The 17696-nt window shown below is 42.3% G+C and overlaps 1 protein-coding gene across 1 annotated transcript in view; it reads left to right on the top strand.

Annotated features, from left to right (window-relative positions):
* The window catches only part of PROX2 (prospero homeobox 2), a 1014-nt gene extending 460 nt beyond the window's left edge, over window positions 1-554 (top strand). The window contains exons 2-3 of the mRNA XM_009083693.1: window positions 74-268; window positions 369-554. Of these exons, the coding sequence (XP_009081941.1) occupies window positions 74-268; window positions 369-554 (381 nt within the window). The remainder of the gene's footprint in view (window positions 1-73; window positions 269-368) is intronic.
* Window positions 555-17696: the final 17142 nt, after the last annotated feature.

Genomic DNA, 17696 nt, shown 5'->3' with positions numbered 1-17696 from the left:
GGGCTTGCTGGAGCTCACAGGTAGGAAGGCCCCAAGCTGCAGTAACACCATCCTCCGGCTCTCTCCCTGGCAGTTCAGCCGCTGCATCACCTCCCAGCTCATCAAGTGGTTCAGCAACTTCCGTGAGTTTTACTACATCCAGGTGGAGAAATTTGCCCGGCAGGCCCTGCTGGAGGGTGTTGTGGATGCTGGCACCCTCCAGGTCTCTCGCGACTCAGAGCTTTTCCGTGCCCTCAACATGCACTATAACAAGGGGAACGACTTCGAGGTGAGGAGGGGGAGTTGGGGGTGGGGGCAGTGGGGTTTCCTGGGGCAAAGGGGAGTCAGGGACATGGTGGTGCCATGGGCTGATGCCCATCTTGCCGCAGGTGCCAGGGCGGTTCCTGGAGGTGGCCAGCCTGACACTGCAGGAGTTCTTCAGTGCCGTGAGGGCGGGCAAGGATGCCGACCCCTCCTGGAAGAAACCCATTTACAAAATCATTTCCAAACTGGACAGCGACATCCCAGAAGGGTTCAAAGCTGCCAGCTGCTCCCAGGAACTGCTCCGCAGCTGAGACTCTGTGAAAACAGCCCTGGGTCCTGTGTGCAGCCACCATGTGCTAAGCACCTCACGGGCACTCTGTACAGCACCCATTACTCAGAGTATTCTCTCTCTGGCCTGTTAGACAGCTCCTTGGGTGAGGAGCTCCTATCACTTGCCCCAGGTGCTGGGATTTTACACTGTGTTTTATTCCCCTGCTCAAGGCCAGTGGGGACCCTCAGAAGGGAGGGACAGGCATGAACCCATCAGGTTGGAGCCTGGGAAGTTGCCCTGCTCCAGCTCTCCCCATGACCCTGGCCAAGCCACCTTCCTTCACTCGCCAGAGGGCCACAGACCAGGACAAACAGCCTTGCTGTTTATAAAGCAGGCAGAGGTCCTAGCAGTGGGCAAAGTTTTCTTGGCGCAGCAGACTAGTGGTTGTGCCCAGTCCAACAACAGGACTCAGTTTCTGTCCAGATTCAACATGCCAGTGTCCAAAGAAAACAGCTGGTGAATTCCAGCATTTCAAGCACCCCTTGGGGATAGTTGTCTAGAAGATGTAAAAACAATGTTTGTTGTAGCCAGCATGAATAACTCCCTACTGTGTCCCCTGTGCTGTTTGACAAGACTCCCCCACGCAGCTGCATGCTGCGGCCAAGCAGGTGAGTGTGTGCTGGTCACAGGAGCAATTTCTCCCCAGCAGTGTTATCCATGATGCTGGAGGAGAGCAGGGTGCACAGCTGGCACTGCAAACAGCATCCATCAGCCCATCATCCAGAAGGAGAGCTCCATATTAAACACGCACCCATGTCCCCTCACTCTGTATTTCTGCTGACAAAACTGCTTCAGGCATCTTCAACCTGCCCACGGTGAAAGAAGAGCTATCAGTCCCTGTGGAATTAACAGAAGCTGGTGAGAAGCTGGGCCCCAAGATCTGCAGTCCTATTACTGTAGGAGGTATAAATCCAAGGAGGTGGCTTTCCCTGTGACCAGGAGTCAGCAGCTGCTCTTCCACCAGATGAAGTGTGGCAAAATATGTTTTGTGTTAAGGGCTCTCTATTCACGACAGAGGCGGCAGTGGGGAGGGAAAGCCTATGAAGAGGAGGGAGGCCCTGGGAGAGGGCATGGCAGCAGGGAGCTGGGAGGGCAGCAACGTCCAACTGTGGATGAGAAACAACATACCTGTGCAAAACCCTCAGGGAGAAGAGGACTGGGAGGAGGCCAAAATGATACTGGGTGTGCTGCAAGGTGCCAGTGGGTACTAGAGCACAGCAAGTGACTTGGAAGAGGGAAGTCACAGCTCTAGCATCAGATGAGCACATGGGGTGATCTGCAGGACTAAGGAAGCTTGTGGTAACATCAGGGCATGATGGGAGGCTCAGAAATAGGGGTGGTTTTACAGTGGTTCATCATGAGTGTGGCCACCCAGATTTCCTGCTTCTGTTTGTATATTTTACAAGCCGAACACCAAATTTACTTGATCCATTTTTAAATAAACACATGGTTTAAGTGACCCCTTTACATCCCTACGGATCTATTTGATAACTTCTATTTTAAACCGTTTCCCTGGGAATTTCTTGGTTTTTGTTGGGAAAAGAGTAACACTGCAGTAAAAGGGCTTAGCCCTCCTGACGGCATCTCTGTGGGGCCAAGGAGACCCCCCCAACCAATGTAAGCTCCTTTAAATCTGCCCCCTCACTCCCATGTCTTATGGTCAGTTTGCTCTGAAGTGCAACTTGTCAGAAGGATAGGAACAGTAGCTGGAGGCAGAGACATAGCTCAAAGCTTAGAGGTGCCAGACTCAAATGTACAACATCTCGTAAGTCTTGCTGGGGGCAGTGTGAATGGCACCATGCTGTTCATGCAGGCAATAACTATCTCACAGCTTAAGGAATATATTGGGTAGGCAAAACCAATGCTGCTGGAAAAGGAAATGATGGCCTTACTCAGCAAGGGGTCAGTAAATTCATCTGGCCATAGCTGAGCAATTAGGGAACATAAGATAGAGGTTTACTGGAGCCATCCTGCTGCATGCCTTCTACACAGAGTCCCTGGGGTGAGCAGTTTCTTGCTCCCTCTGGTAACATGCAAGTTCAAGAGTGTCAGTAAAGCAGCAGGTGGGGGGCTGAGGGAAAGGCAGTGCCCCAAATCACAGTCATGCAGTGGCTGAGGTTGTAGGGAACATCGGGAGGTCATCTTGTCCAGCACCCTACCTATTCAAGCAATTGAGAGCTGGTTACCCAGGACCATGTCCAGATGGCTTTTGACCATCTCCAAGGAGGGAGACTCTACAATCTGATTATTAACAAAGACGGTCAACAGGTTTGGACCAAGTATTAGCATCAGAGCTAGAGAGACTCTGCAAGGGACCCGAGATCACAGGCCACTTGTATTGGCTGGCATCTTCCTTGGCAGCTTTTTAACCCCATCACCTTCAGCCAAGTATGACAGAGAGCAGATAGGTATCTGGGGTGCAGAGGGAGCATCTACCCACCTTCTGGTCACACCATACTCCTGCAAGTAGAGTTCCTGTCTAGGGAGCCTGGGGTGCAGCTGCCTCCTCTGGGGCTGCTTGTCTGCTTGGAGTCATGGGGTTGCACCCAAGCAGGCACAACTCTGCTGCACAATGCTGAAGTGGGGCGAGATGCATCACAGCCTTGTGCTCCTGCAAGAGCCTTGGAAAGCAGCAGCTGGCTGGCAAAGAAGGTAGAGGGGGCTCACACTGCCTTCCCTCCGTCTAGGTCATACAAGCACTGAAACGGAGAAGGTGGCACATCTGCTGGGAGGTGGGGGGAGCTGGGGTTATTCTAGGGGTGATGGAGCCTGAAGCAGGAGGGAAACAGAGCGTGAATTCTTAAGAAATCAGGGTTACACTGGTTGTGCTGTGCAGGGTGTGGTGTGCAATTTCATTCACATTCTAGTGGTGCCCAAGACATAGCAGCTGGTTTTCAAAGACTAATGGGTGAGAAAGTGTCTGCTTGGAAAGAGCTGCTGCCCACACAGTGACTAAGATTGTGACTCGCAGGCTTGGGTGGGGTCTTGCTTCACCATTTCCACTAATTACCCGAGGAAGCAATTTGGGTAGCACACTCACCTTCTGCTGACTTTCATCTTAAAATAAAAAAAATCCTTTCCTTCCTTCTATCCAAATTTCTGTGGTATATGCAAAAAGCCAAGAGCCACCTGAAACTGTCTCCTCTGGGAACGATTCCTGGAGGTTGTCCTTTTATGTTTGCATTGCATTCCTAACCCATCCACAGCAATGCACCCAGTCCACACAGCTAAAGAGAGCAAAGGCTGCTAAACATTAAGAATCACTGATTCCTGCATCCAGGCTGCCACAGCCGAAAGAGGGAGATGTGACTGCAGTGATTAAGGTGGCAAGGGCCCAAGAGCCCTAATGTACTCATCTGTTAATACTTACCATAAGAGTCCTTATTACTAATATACAGCTATTTACAGATTGAAGAAGTTCCTCATGTTTGTCCTGTGTGCAAAAACTAGCTTGGGGGGAAACTCTGACAAGAAATATATCTAGTTTTTCTTTTCTTGCTTTAATCACTTGGGTCTGTTTACAGTGACCAAACCACCCCTAGAGGTTCCCAGCTCAGGCAGATGTTCCTGAAAGGAACCTTCCCTTAAAAACACATCTCAAATAAGGGCATCAGGGCAGCTCTGTCCAATGAAGCATCCCTTGGTGAACCAGTGGCCCATGCTCATGAAATCTCAGCAACATCTGCTGTCTCATTATATGCATCAGAAGGACAGATTAATCCAGGTTACAGTACAATTACCGCATTTGAGAGATCCGACATCACTTTTCATCTGGAGAAGGCAGCCCTTTCTCTGCCTCCTGCATGCAGAGCTGTCCTGTGCAGCAGCCTCAGCACCACTCCAGGGGAAGGTGAAGTGATTCGCAGAGAGACTGTGGAGGTAAGTCTCAAGGATAAAGCAGGCTGTGGGGTGCCTCAGGACAGACTGGTATCCCTAGCAGATAGCAAAACCTTTTTCCTTTTGCACACCATGAAATACTGTATTAGCATGAACCATGGACCAGGGGATGGGACACCTGGGGCTGTGCCAGGTGCTAGCTTCACAGCAGCAGCTGGGTGAGCTGTTCTACCTGAACTTACTCAATGCAAAGTGCCATTTTGATAAGACAGTGGCAATGCAGCCACACAGGCAGGACTGCCTGCCCCTTCTGGGGTGCCCCAGTAAAAAAAAGCTCAGATTCAGAGACGAGCAGGGTGGAAAACAGAGATCTCACTGGGAGCTCTGCCCAGACACAGCAGTGCAAGCAGGCACAGGGAGATCATTGTGCAGTCCAGGGGCTTTGAGGGGAATACTTACTCTGAGCAAGGGTGCACAAAGCAGTGACAGTACCATCAGCCTCTGCTGGAAGCTGAGCACAGACTTGCCTCCACCACCCAAACCCCACAGGGTGGTGCCCGTCTTGCAGCAGGGGCAGCTGGGGTGGGAGAAGATGGGAGGCAGGCTGCCACACAACAAGCACATGTGTCTGTGCATACACAAATACTAAACCAGTAAATCCATGTATAAAAGCAGGCCTGATCTAAAATGCTTGAGAATGGCTATCCAAGTAAAGCCAGGGAGAGCTGTGCATGGATATCAACAAAAAGCAGATTTAGGTCAGCACTCAGCATGTGAGGATACAGTCCACGCTTATATACTAATTCCTTCTCATCTAACTCTACAGGCTGCCAAGTGGCAGGTGAAGTCCCATGTCATTAAGTACCATGAACAACTTTTTTCTTTCTTTTGGTAACATACAAACATAAAAAAACCTAAAATTTGAGAATTTTTCTATTTTCTCCTTTTGAAATGACTTTCAGCATTTTACAGCAAGCAATCATATCTATCAACAACTTCTGCAGGATTTCTACAAGCTTCCCAAATTTAGTAATCTTTATTTAGTACTAGGCTTTTGATTAAAAGTTCATAGGGTAATTTTCATTTTGTGTACGAGGGTCAAACACCATTCTTGTGTTTGCTAATCCAATAAAACAGGCACTATAAATTACTTACTAAGCAACTCTTAATGACACAGCATAAAGTCCAGTTGGCATGAGCCAAATGTGGCAGCTTCCTTCCTGATGTTTATTGCTTTCTCACTGGTTGTTCTACTAGATTTAAAAGGATCATTTTTTTTATAGTGTCAGTCTGTACCCAACAGCATCAATCTTTTTGTCTTACCACAGTCACGGAAAATAAGCAGCCAAAAACAAGTGGTGGAGTGAAAAGCTGTGAATATGAAAAATACAAGATAGAGAAAAAAACCCCTGAAACTTCAAGGAAAATATTTTACTGGATTTTCCAAAGCACATATGTGTCATCCATAGCTTTACACAAAGAACAGAAATTATAAAAAATACTTTGCATTATTTTAAAAAACTAAGCTAAATACCTGACATGTATGTGTATATACATATCTATACATTTCTATATAAAACCTGTCCTCATTTGGTTCTCAGAGAGCAAGCACAGAATATTTAACAGCTCAAGTGATTGTTTTCTATTTCTAATTTTCAGGTCTGTGAGTAAGAAACAGTACATACATGGACAACAGTTGAAAATACCAAGAATTCATGCTCAAGGGAAGAATACAGCCAGGTCTACGCACCTCTGTGTCTGCCAAGTCCTGTGACTGGCAGTACAATCTGTGTTCAAATAGAAACAATTACAAAGGCTGATTTTAGATAAAACAGTTTGGGAATAGTACCTACAGTTACAAAAAGGCAATGCTGTAGAAAGGTATTTTTAAAAGCCAGAGTGCTCTCCCCTTTTTAACAACCATTATAAAGCAGAATTCTCATCTATTCATGGTTTGCAGTGTCCTGGGCTACAGCTGTGAGCCCAGAGACTCTTCGGTTTGCTGTTTTGTGGAAGGCTGTGCCTATAGAATGGCATTCCCAACTAGGCATAGAACACCAGGTGCTTTTTACTTGGCAGTGGACTCTTCAAATAACCTCTGGGTAGAGACAAGCCCCTGTGCAGCACCTGGAGTCACTGCTGCTGCCAGAGCTTCACTACATTTTTCTCTGTGACTTCAGACCATTTATTCTGCAGCTATTTCTAACTCCTGAGCTTCAAAGCAATGTCACCTCCATTTCTGATTAAACTTCTAATGGGCAATCTTTGCAGGAACTAGTGGCATCTGGAAGTTGGAAACACCATCTCTCAGTAATGGTCCATTCAGTGAGGGTCTCTGCATTCATGGCACAGGTTCTTGGCTGTAACAAGGCTGTAACAAGCCAGGCCAAGCTGGGAGCATTTGATCTGGTGACACATGTTCTATTTCAAGAACTTCATGGAGCTTTGTTTATTTATTGAAGTGTAAAGGAGTGACAATACTATACTCACCCACATATTAGCACTGGAGACATGTCCATTAACACTATATGATTTGCTTGTGTAAGCACCTTCCATACCTGCAGGGAAACAAAATCCTTGCAGATCCTGGGCTTACAGTACGGGTCACCTCATGCTGGAAGGAATTATCCTTGGACCAGCTTTTCTTGAGCAGCTACTGTGGGGAAGACTGCAATGGCACAGAGCACCTCTTTGGTGCAGAACAAACTGGTGCCATGTGAACTCTTGAATAGCTGAGAAAAAACTACAGACTCAACTTCCTCCTGAGCTGCTGTAAGGTTGTTTCTACAAAACTGCTTTAAGTATTTCAAGTACAAAGATAGCAATTTCTTTCATTTTTCCACAATCTGGAACACATATGGCCATCCTGTTTGCTGACAACAGCCCACAGTCTGTCTGCATCAATACACTCTGAGTGAAGCCAACCATCTCCATGTGGTATTGATCTACAACAATCACCACACCACCACCTGTGACCATTTGCCCCCAGATTTACTGGTCATGCAAAAGTTTAGCTTTTGACTGTGTCATGAATCACAGGCCAACATTTATGTAGGAACCTCAATTCTCAAGATCTGTCTCTCAACAAATAATGAGTATTAAGGTCTCAGTCAGTCAATAGACTCACAGTTATTATCAGAAGATCTTACCTCTCCTCATACTACTGTATGGCCTGTTCTGTCAGCCATGGCCAACATCACACTCAAGGCCATCCAGCTGTTTTTTCTGCAGAAGTTTTCCTCTGGCAACTAGTGGCAGTAGCAATCCTTTGCAGATCAGCTCCTCTCTTTGCAAACGATGCTGGAACCAGTGTGGAAGGTGTTCCCTGGGAGCACGGCACTGGCATCACTTGAAAGCAGCATGTAGTGTCCCAAAGGGTCTTTGCTGAAAAATTTACAGGCCCTTTCATCATCCCTGCGACACACTCCAGTGATCCCAGGATCTTGCTACTTCAGTAGTTTGCAAAACTGAGTTCACCATCTCACAAAGCTGCTCCTATAAACCTTCTGTTGTCAGTTCAATTGTCTTTATTCAGTATATTATTGAATGCTGTTTGCAAGAATTTAGTGGCTTTTTCCACTGGAAATCAACCATAGAATTAAGAGCCCACACTCAAAACGCAACAATGCATGCTGGAAGCTGAAGTTGAGAAGGGATTCTCAGACATACAAAATAACATATAAGAAAGCTGGGAAGAGGAAGGCAGAGAGGATAGAGAAACGCAGTCTTATAGATGTAACTCTGATATCATGCAGGTCCAAAAGAGGAATCTTAAAAGTAATGGAGTAATGACAAGGTAAATATGGTATTACAAAAAACTCAGACCCTCTATGGGAAAGATCTACATATGATAGCCCTAAATCCTGGTACAAGTAAAGGAGCACTGATAATTAATAGGGAGGAAGGTTTTATGCAGACACCTCTCCAATAACTGCTTTCCCCATAAGACATTTGAACAGAACTGTGGCACTGGGAAATTCTCTTGCCATGACAACTCAGTCCCGCACTGTTAAGACTTACGACACGGTTATGTGATCAACACATACGACCATAGCATAGCTTCAGACACTCCGTGTGCCTCAGCACGTGACTCCACACCACAGTTCAAAACTGCACCATCTCACATTAAGATGTAGCATCCCCTCAAATGCAAAATGGAAGAGGACTGACTCGTTAGGGTAAACCTCTAGATAAAAGTCAACGTAATCTGTGAGAAGTCAGCTTAGTCTGTGAGCAGTTACATGGCGATTTCTGAGAAGCATCCCTGAAGACATGCATCTTTGTGCCATTCCCACTCAGGTAACAGGGCTTATCTGCTCCACATTAACTGTTCAGAGCTTGGCTCAGATGCATCCCGGGCGCAGGACGGGACCCCTGTGTGCATAGGGTTCAAGGGCAACATGTCAGTGACACTGCCAGAGGTAGGCTGCTGCTTCCAAAAGCAAAACTGCTCTTAAAATAAACCAAATTCAGTGACTAGGACATCAGCAAAAAAACACAGCCAAACAAAAAATCCCAGTTGGTAACAGCGTGAGTCAAAAAATGGTCTCTAATTGCAAAAGCAGCATTTCACACGTTATCCTATTCTCAAAACATTTGTCTTTTATCACAGTTAGAAAGTCAGCAAAAAAAGAATCTGACACCAAATGCTGAATTCCAATTCTACTTTTTCACAATTTATTTCTACCCTTTTATACTTTCCAAAATTCCCTACAATGCTCTCCAGTCTTGACTTTGTTGCTAATTTATACTCTTTTTGCCAGGGAAGATGCCAACCAGACATGTATTTGTAAAAGATTTTAATAACATTTACAACTTGAAACTCATTATTTCCATTCTTGCTGGTGTATCAGTAATAGCAAAAAACAAAACAGCAAGCAACCTACATATTGCAGAAAGTGAATAATGTTTCTACAACATACAAACTCCATCTGTACATCCAGCTATACTGAACTCTGCTTGCCAGGCCTATGCAACTTGACACAAACACAGAGGAAAAAAAATCACAGGAAAGACTGAAAGTTAAAAAATAGTAGTGCAGAAGGCTCTGGAGGTCATGTACAGGTCTTAAATCCCTGCTAGACTGGACTAACCCAGCTGGAGAACCGAATGTAAAGTGATTTCAGCATCACACATTTAAGTCCTATATAATACATATAGGAGGTGCATTACACATTTGTTCATGACCTGTGCTGGAAAATGCAGGAAAAAAAAAAAGATGCCCAATTAGATTAATTATCACAAGGAGAGAAGTTAATTATTTGTCTCTCCTGTACATCAAGGCTAACAAGTAGCTTCCACTGCTGAAAACAGATGTACCTCATTTCAATGCACATGGCCAAGGACAAGTTAAGGTAAGAGGAAATGCCACAATAGTCCAGAAAGAGAAAATCAATGTGTACTACAAGAGATATTACATCTTTACCTTAGAAAGGTGAATCTCTTAACCTGGAGGAACTAATATACCAAAGTCTTGACCTAAAGCATTCAGACTGATACGGAACTGCTGCAGAAAGAGTATTTGCCAAGGCCATGACATTTTAAATCAATCAGTCAATCAATCACTCTGTGAATAAACGAATCAATAATTCTGTGAATAAGAACACCCAGATGAAGCATATACATAAATTAGACTCCTTCAAAAACACAGTCACCCCATTACTAACCCTGGACTTCACATTGGTTGTGCAGACTTATAAGCAGTGTGTATTTCTGAAGTTCTGTTTCACTAGGAGTGATAAACGCACAAGAACACCCCCCATATTTTCTGTTTAGAGAACTTAACACCAAACAGTTCATATGCTCAGAAGAAAGGTCTGAATGAACAGAGAAATGTTGCAATACTCCTTGACAAAGACAATCTGTACAAGATTGCTCAGCTGTAACACTGTTGAAGAACTTGTCTCCAAAACTCTGACTGCACTGGATGCTGCTGCTGCATCAGAGTATGTAGTAGAGAACAGTCTTTGAGAGAGAAATTCTCTGGACAACTGTAGCTTTTCGATTGAAATTCAAGACCATGACTTAGATGCAGAATCCAAGAAACTATCCAAGCAGAGTGCAAAATGACATGGTTAGCATTTTTGCATTAGCAAAATATAGATTGTGCCTGTCTTAACGTCTAGTTAGTCCTTTCCTTCAAGGCAGCACATTGTAAGTCTAGCTGAGGAACAAGAGTAGAATGGAAATCTGCAGGACCAAGACAATCTTCTACAAGCCAGTACTGTGCACAGGTGACAAAGAAGGTGATGGAGAAATATTTATCACTGAAGGTCACAGGTTCCAACAGTTCCTCAAAACTGAACCAAAGTCAAACCAGTCATTTCTGGTTTTACTGAGGTAAATCTAACGTTTTAGTTAGGTTTTTATTTTGCTCCAACTTATCTTCACGTAGGAGGAAACAGACATGCACTGTTAGCACTCTGCTAACAATGCAGCATACTCACCATTTTAGTGTTTCTCCCCAAGAGATTTGTAGAAGAATCAATCTTAAGAAGTGCTTAAAGGGTACTGGAATATTCTTCTCAAGCTACATCTGAGCCATATATACTGCAACAAGGCTATAATAGACAGAAACTTAAGTAAAAATTATGAAGTTTATACCCAAGTTTACTTCAGGGTCATGCTTTCAGCCTTAGAGCAGATCCTCTGCCTGCTGGGAGAAGGGAAAGGAGATATAAATTCTTATATTCCTAATAAAGGAACATATAGATTTCAAACTCCTTGGAAAAGGGCATTCACATTCCTCCTTAATGATAAAGTACCTAGTGCAAAGCAGCAATCATATTGCACATTGTGGAAACCTATTTGAATAATTCACATTAGAGATCCAGGTATGTTTCATTTTGAGAGATCTTGGTTGTGTTTCCAATCAAGCTGAAATTCTGAGATTTCTTAGCCAGAGCAAAGTTAACAAGTTCTTCTACAAAAAGTATCTTTTGTGCTTCGGTTTGGGTATGTTTTCATATTTTTCTTCATTCCAGGAGGTAGAGACAGCAAACCACAAAAGATGCAATAAGAAACGTTGCAAGGCTTCCATAGCATTATTTCTTGCTACAATACACGCAAAGACTTTACACTCTAAAAGCAGCTATTAGCAAGTTAAATCCCACTTTCCATTTGATGTCAGCAGTTTTTAGCAGGATATAAAGAGACCATTTAATTTTGATACTTCTCCTTAAAGCAGAAGAAAGTTCTTGTTCCATGTTTATACAGCCTGTAGGTTCAATGGAGTGCAAAATCTTGACTGTGGACTGCAAGTGATGCTCCACACAACAGTGCAATGTTAATCCACTGAGTTTTTTTCCATAGAAAAGTGGTCACTTTCTTCCATGAACTAGAAGTTACTGGTTTAAAACTGCATCAGGCAATATGAAACCACAAAAATTAAATTATTGTGGAATCAGTATCAAGCTTTTTTTCCCCTTCAATTTAATCCTAACATGAACCTGATGCTTTAGTGCCATCTGTTTGTCATCACCTGAAGAATCTTGACTTCTGTATGACTCCAATTTAAGAGTACAATGACATCTGCACCAGACAAGTTAATCTGTCCAGGCCTTCATCAAAGAAAATAAATTTGGCAACTGCAGTTTAAAGGAAATGCAAAACAAACACCTCAAAGCATAGCAGCAAAGACTCGTCACTTGCACAAGGCTTTTGAGCATCCACAGATGAGTAAGTTGAAAGTGTAGGTGTTTGTCAGTAAAGCTGTGTTTTCTGTCCTTCAAACAGTAATAAGTCTTCTCAAAAACACCAGAAGGTACATGCATAAAGAGGCTGGTACCTGGGTCAGCAAAAGCAGTCAAGCAAAACTTCAATTACAATCTGCATCAGACTTACCAAAACAGTATAAAGAAAAAGAACTTTTAGATGCAGCTGAAGTTACCTTGTCATCCACATATGGTGTTTGTCACCACTAAAGTCACTGTCTGTACCTGTCAATACAAATATCTAGGTTTTTGCAGTTTAAGGCCATTTACACCCTGAAGCAGGGAAGAGCTGCAGCTGTTCCCTTTCTTTGCTAATCCCCAGAGAAGTAACACTGGACAAGATTGAAATAGAAACAATCTTAGTTTCAGTTTACATATAATGGGTAAATGGCTTGTGCTTTTAAAGACAATTGAAAGTACTTTCATAGAATCACTCTCAAGGCTTTTTCCAGACAAAGTGCTTTCTAAATCAGCTTGCTCAACTATACTTCTGATCTGCAGGCAAAAAACGGTAGGGATTAATTTCAGATTCTCCTCCATAAGTACATGCAGCCAACTGCTAAAAAAGACATCTCGGATGGTGGACCTGCTAGCACATTCTAGCCACAAGGGGCAGATTCCAGCTCAGATAATTAAAGTAAAACTAACTGAACTCCCTTTTTCACTTTGGCTTTTTTTTTTCTTTTATTTGTTCAGGTTTGGTTTTTTTTCCCTTCATTTTCACTTCTCAGGTGTTTTTTTTTCCAAGGACCACTGCGGTTCCAATTTCTCTCCAAAGGCAGCAACATCACAGGAATTGGCGATGACAACCTTGTAGTCCTCACGTGTTCCTGAGAGTACTAATGGTTCAAACACGGCAACTTCATATAGGAATATACGGGTCACAGCGGCCAGTTCAGATGCCATCCTAATAAAAAGCATCAGAAATTTCTTGTGCAAAGCTAAACACTCATATACATGTATTTTGACCAGTTATGGAAACAAACATTGTTCCTGTACACATATACAGAGGGAACAGCATGGAGGCATACTTGGTGACTGACACTTGGGGAAAGGCCTCTCCTCCTCAAAAGACTCCATCTGAGAATTCCACAAGGCAGAAAAGCATTAGAAAAAAAAGAAACTGTGCCATTTTCACCAAGGCAGTTGAAGGTTTTGCATATTGAAATATTAAATCCTACAATTCAAAGACACCAGAGCCTCCTGACTAGAAACCTAACACAGAATGGAAAACATAAGCAACTTCAAACTGCTTTGCCTCTCCATTTGCAGTAACTTGCTGTGCCTTTGTCCAGCAACAGTACTTGTGCTTACCTGATTTAATCGAAGCCATGAATAAAAGAGCAAATTCTGATCCAAACAGTATTAATCAGCTAGGTCATAATTCACCAGAACAACATACTATCATTACTAATTTTCCAACCTACGTGCACAAGAAATATTTAAGGCTCCACAGGCTAAAGATCCAGTGCCAAGCCAATTTGGAAGAGACACTGCAATTGCTGGAACTCTCCACCAGTAAGAATGAAACAAAATGGTTTCACCACGAAGAAGAAAATGATTCCTCTTGATTGGAAATCAGAAGAGTTACTTGGAGTAAAGAGTCCTTTAGTTGGCTGAAGGATTCTGACTTATGCCTGTAGGGATGGATGAGCAGGAGAAAACAACTCTGATTCAAATTTTATGAGAGAATAAAGATGATTGTCTTAGAGACCCAAAAAAGAAAGAGAAACAGGCCATCAATATTTTAAATTCTAGGAATTTTCTGTTCTCTCTCTTCTAATTTCTAATATGAGAAGAAAACTAAGCATAATCAGTCTTACAACACCACAGCTTAAGAACAGTTGATGCTGCAAGTGTGCAGATCTCAAATGAGATGCCCACCTCTGCTCCTCAAATACATTATCTCACAGTATGCATGTTTGAACCCAAATTGCCAGTGGGCCTCAAGTTCAGAATTTAGACCTAATTTTCCAGAAATAATATGGAAAACATTAAATAACGAAGAGTCATAACAAAAAGGAACCATGTACCCATCGGTATTTGGCTCCCTGAGGATGCAGGCCATGTGAACATTCCACAGGCACAGGAAACTCTCAGTACTGCTTCTCTCCTTTTCAGTCCATGTATGCTGAGTCACAATACTCCCAGGAGAGTTCCTGGGTTTCAGTTCAGTCAGCTCCCATGCATGCTGCATGCTGGCAGAGACAGTAGGAACTACATTGCAAAAAAGCACAGTTTGCTTCCAACACAGATTAACCATCTTTGTTTTCAAATCCCAAGGTCTGTCCAATGTTGTGTAGGTTTCCAAAATTTTGTGGTGGCAACATGAATACCAAATGGCACAGACTGCTAATGGAAATTGTGTCTGAAGGGCCTGAAATGAATCACCATGACAGCAGCATTCAATAAATGGTAAAAAGATTTTTTTCTTCTGGTAACAATAAGTTTGTTTAGATGGCAACAAGCTGTCCCATAGGCAAAATTACTTCATTCCTTTGGAAAGGATTCTCAGTGTGTTCCAACAATATTGAAAAGTCAAATTGGGAAATACTGATTTTGGTTGGTGAGGTCGTGTTCTCTCGCATTTAAAAGCACATTTTAATCTCTCTCATTTAAAACCATTTTAATGACAGACTATTCTGCAGAAAATGTACTTTGTAATGTGAGTGTCAACTCACATTTTTAACTATTCAGCTGTGTTAGATGTGGGGATAGGTTAATACATCTGTTTCAGGGTAATGTCACAACTCTACTTGGCCAATTCAATCTTTTCATGAAAGCCACTACAGAAATCCTGCTCAGTATCTCCATGGTATCTAAATGGTTGTTCAGTGATTTAAAGGCTTCAGAAAATTGTTAAAACAAGGCTTACATCACCACTATTATCTGCTTGTATTATATGTATCAACAGACAGGCAAGGAACAACTAATGGACAGTGTTCACGACGATGACTGAAGCAATGCCCAAAAAATGCCAAACCTAACCTAATGGGTGAAAAGTGAAACTAACTTGTACCAACACCAATTCTTAAGACTGGGAACTAATAATGCAAGGCAAGTTATTTATCTGTGTTGATGCAAACATTTAAGAAAACAGAAACCCATGTTTCCAGAACTGATCTAATATTCTCTGCTATAATTTCACTCTTTCATACCATGGTGAGACCATCACACTTCATGAGCAATCCTATAATAAAACACAAGGTGACTGAACAACACCCTATTCAAGTAGCACAGCATGTCTTTGGTTCCACATTCCCTTGCAAAAAGCAGCTGTACTTCTAACATGAGACAGGTAGCTTCAATATCAAAAAAAGGTAGATGGTCCAGGAAAAAACTGAAGTGCCATAAGAAACTGTAATTCCAAAAAAATACTATTTTAGCAGTCAACTTTGCTGAAAACGTAGCAACTCTATTCTGCAGCAGCTGATGATTTTTTCAGAGCAGAAGATTTTTTCAATGTGACGCAGCACTGCACAGAAAACAGTCCAACTTAAGAGTTAGCACAAGTGCATGCATGGTCAAAGATGGATCATTATAGGAGAGTATTAGATGCATATTTTCCTAGTCATCAAGGAAAGTGGGTATTCTTCCTGCTCAGCACTGTGAAAGATTCTACTGCCAATATCAGTGAGCAGATGATGAATAAGAACTAAATCAGGATCAAGACTTAATGGATTTTGTACTGAAGGATTTTTCAGACAAAAGCAAAATCACTAATCACCAACCTCCGACTACCAGCCAAACAAAGAACTAACTAGCTATTCTCAGTTCTTTCAGCAGCAATGAGCATTTCCTTTTTGCTTGATTTCTTCAGTCGCTGAGGGACTAGAGTACATATAATCTGTTATAGGCTGTAGCATAAGTTTTTTTTCTTTCAGAGCTACTTCCCATCAAGCAGTTGGAAACTGACCTGCTAAACATTCAAACCAAGTGAAACAAATGGCAAAGATTATGGAATGATATTTCTGTACTACAGAAAGGGAAAAGTTCTGAACTTCAGAAAAACAACAAAACCTAAGTCCTTCAAGACTCTTCTGATCGAACAGTATGACAACAGTCTACAATGGTATGTTTTCAGAATTGAAATTTTGCCTTCACCTTGGAGATGGATATATTTTCTCTCTGTTCTCATCAGAGTAAAGTATAATTTTATGTGCATTATCTGCTCAATTCTCTTTACTTCTACATGCACCACAGAATAAACAGTGTAACCCCTCTGGGTGTTATCTGCTAAAATAATTTCAAAATAACAAAAGCAATAACCAATATGGTAAGTTCTGTCACACACTATGCATTTGCATGCTCCCGCGATATCTTTAGTCTGGAAAGAAAAACATTAGAAAAGGATCTGGTTCAGTTCTGTTACCAAAAATACAGACAAAACCATTATAAGCTCTTAAAAGTCAAGAATCAGCATCAGCTCATAACAATGGTGCACCACAAGAACTCCAGTTTTGTTATGGAAAACTGAGTATAGACTGAAACCCATTTTACACATACCTGAGAGTAACTTCTCCAAAGTGAAGCTCACTTGATTTCCCCAGTGATACACAATACTGATTTCTTGTTAACTATTAGTTTCCCTTTGTCAACAATTCTCAGTCAGAATTTAAAGAGTACTTAGCAACATCTTGAAGAGAAAGTATATATCCTACGTAATAGTACATGTACATAGAAAATGCATATTTAACACCTTCCAGTTAAAAAATGTTGCATTCAGGGAGCTCAATATTCCTGTATTAAACACATTCATGGCATAACACAAGTTCAGCTATTCCCCTCATTTACTGAAGAGCTTCTAATCATGCAGCACAGACAAGGCCGAGAAGCTTCCAATAAACCAGAACATTAGAATGGCAAACAAAACCATCTATTAGAACCATGGCTCTCCTTTAACAGCATGAACTACCACCACGCCAGAACCAGTTGATTTTACCAACCTAGACGCACACCACAAGTGTAATCACTCAGCAGAGCAACAAATAATACCAGAGAAGGAAATTCAGGATGTCATTTTCTTCCCTCAGAAAGACTGGGAGGAAAAAATCAATTCACCATTAAACCAGCAATTATTTTCAGTTTTAAAAATCTTGCCTGGTTACAACATTGTTAATGCAAGGCATTTGTTTTGAAACCTGGGAGGACAAAAGACAATTTTCATCAGCAAACCTGATGCTCTGCAGAAGTGATATACCAGCATCTATGAAGAATCTGTATGACTTTTAATACTGTGAACTGCTATTCATTTATCATTTTTAGCAAGCTTAACACAGTTATTAAAGGAATAGAAGGGTGTAACTTCTGGTCTTTGTTCCTTCTTTCAATGCTGTTTCTCTATAAGACAGTACACTTATGAATGAAATGAAATATCCTGATACGGATCAGTGTTGACTAAAAGATATAGTAAGACGAAAACAAATTTTCTAGGCTGCCCTTCAGAGAACTCTGTAGTACCTGTTTTCACATTGAGCATTAAATAAAAGTTTTTCATACGTTTCCACCTTGAGTATTACAGAGCCACCTAACAGAATTTATACTCACGTAGTAATGAAAGTTTGACATAATTG

This window comes from Acanthisitta chloris, unplaced genomic scaffold (assembly GCF_000695815.1).
Source record: "Acanthisitta chloris isolate BGI_N310 unplaced genomic scaffold, ASM69581v1 scaffold29691, whole genome shotgun sequence".
Classification (NCBI taxonomy): domain Eukaryota; kingdom Metazoa; phylum Chordata; class Aves; order Passeriformes; family Acanthisittidae; genus Acanthisitta; species Acanthisitta chloris.
This window is presented reverse-complemented; position numbering and strand designations above follow the sequence as displayed.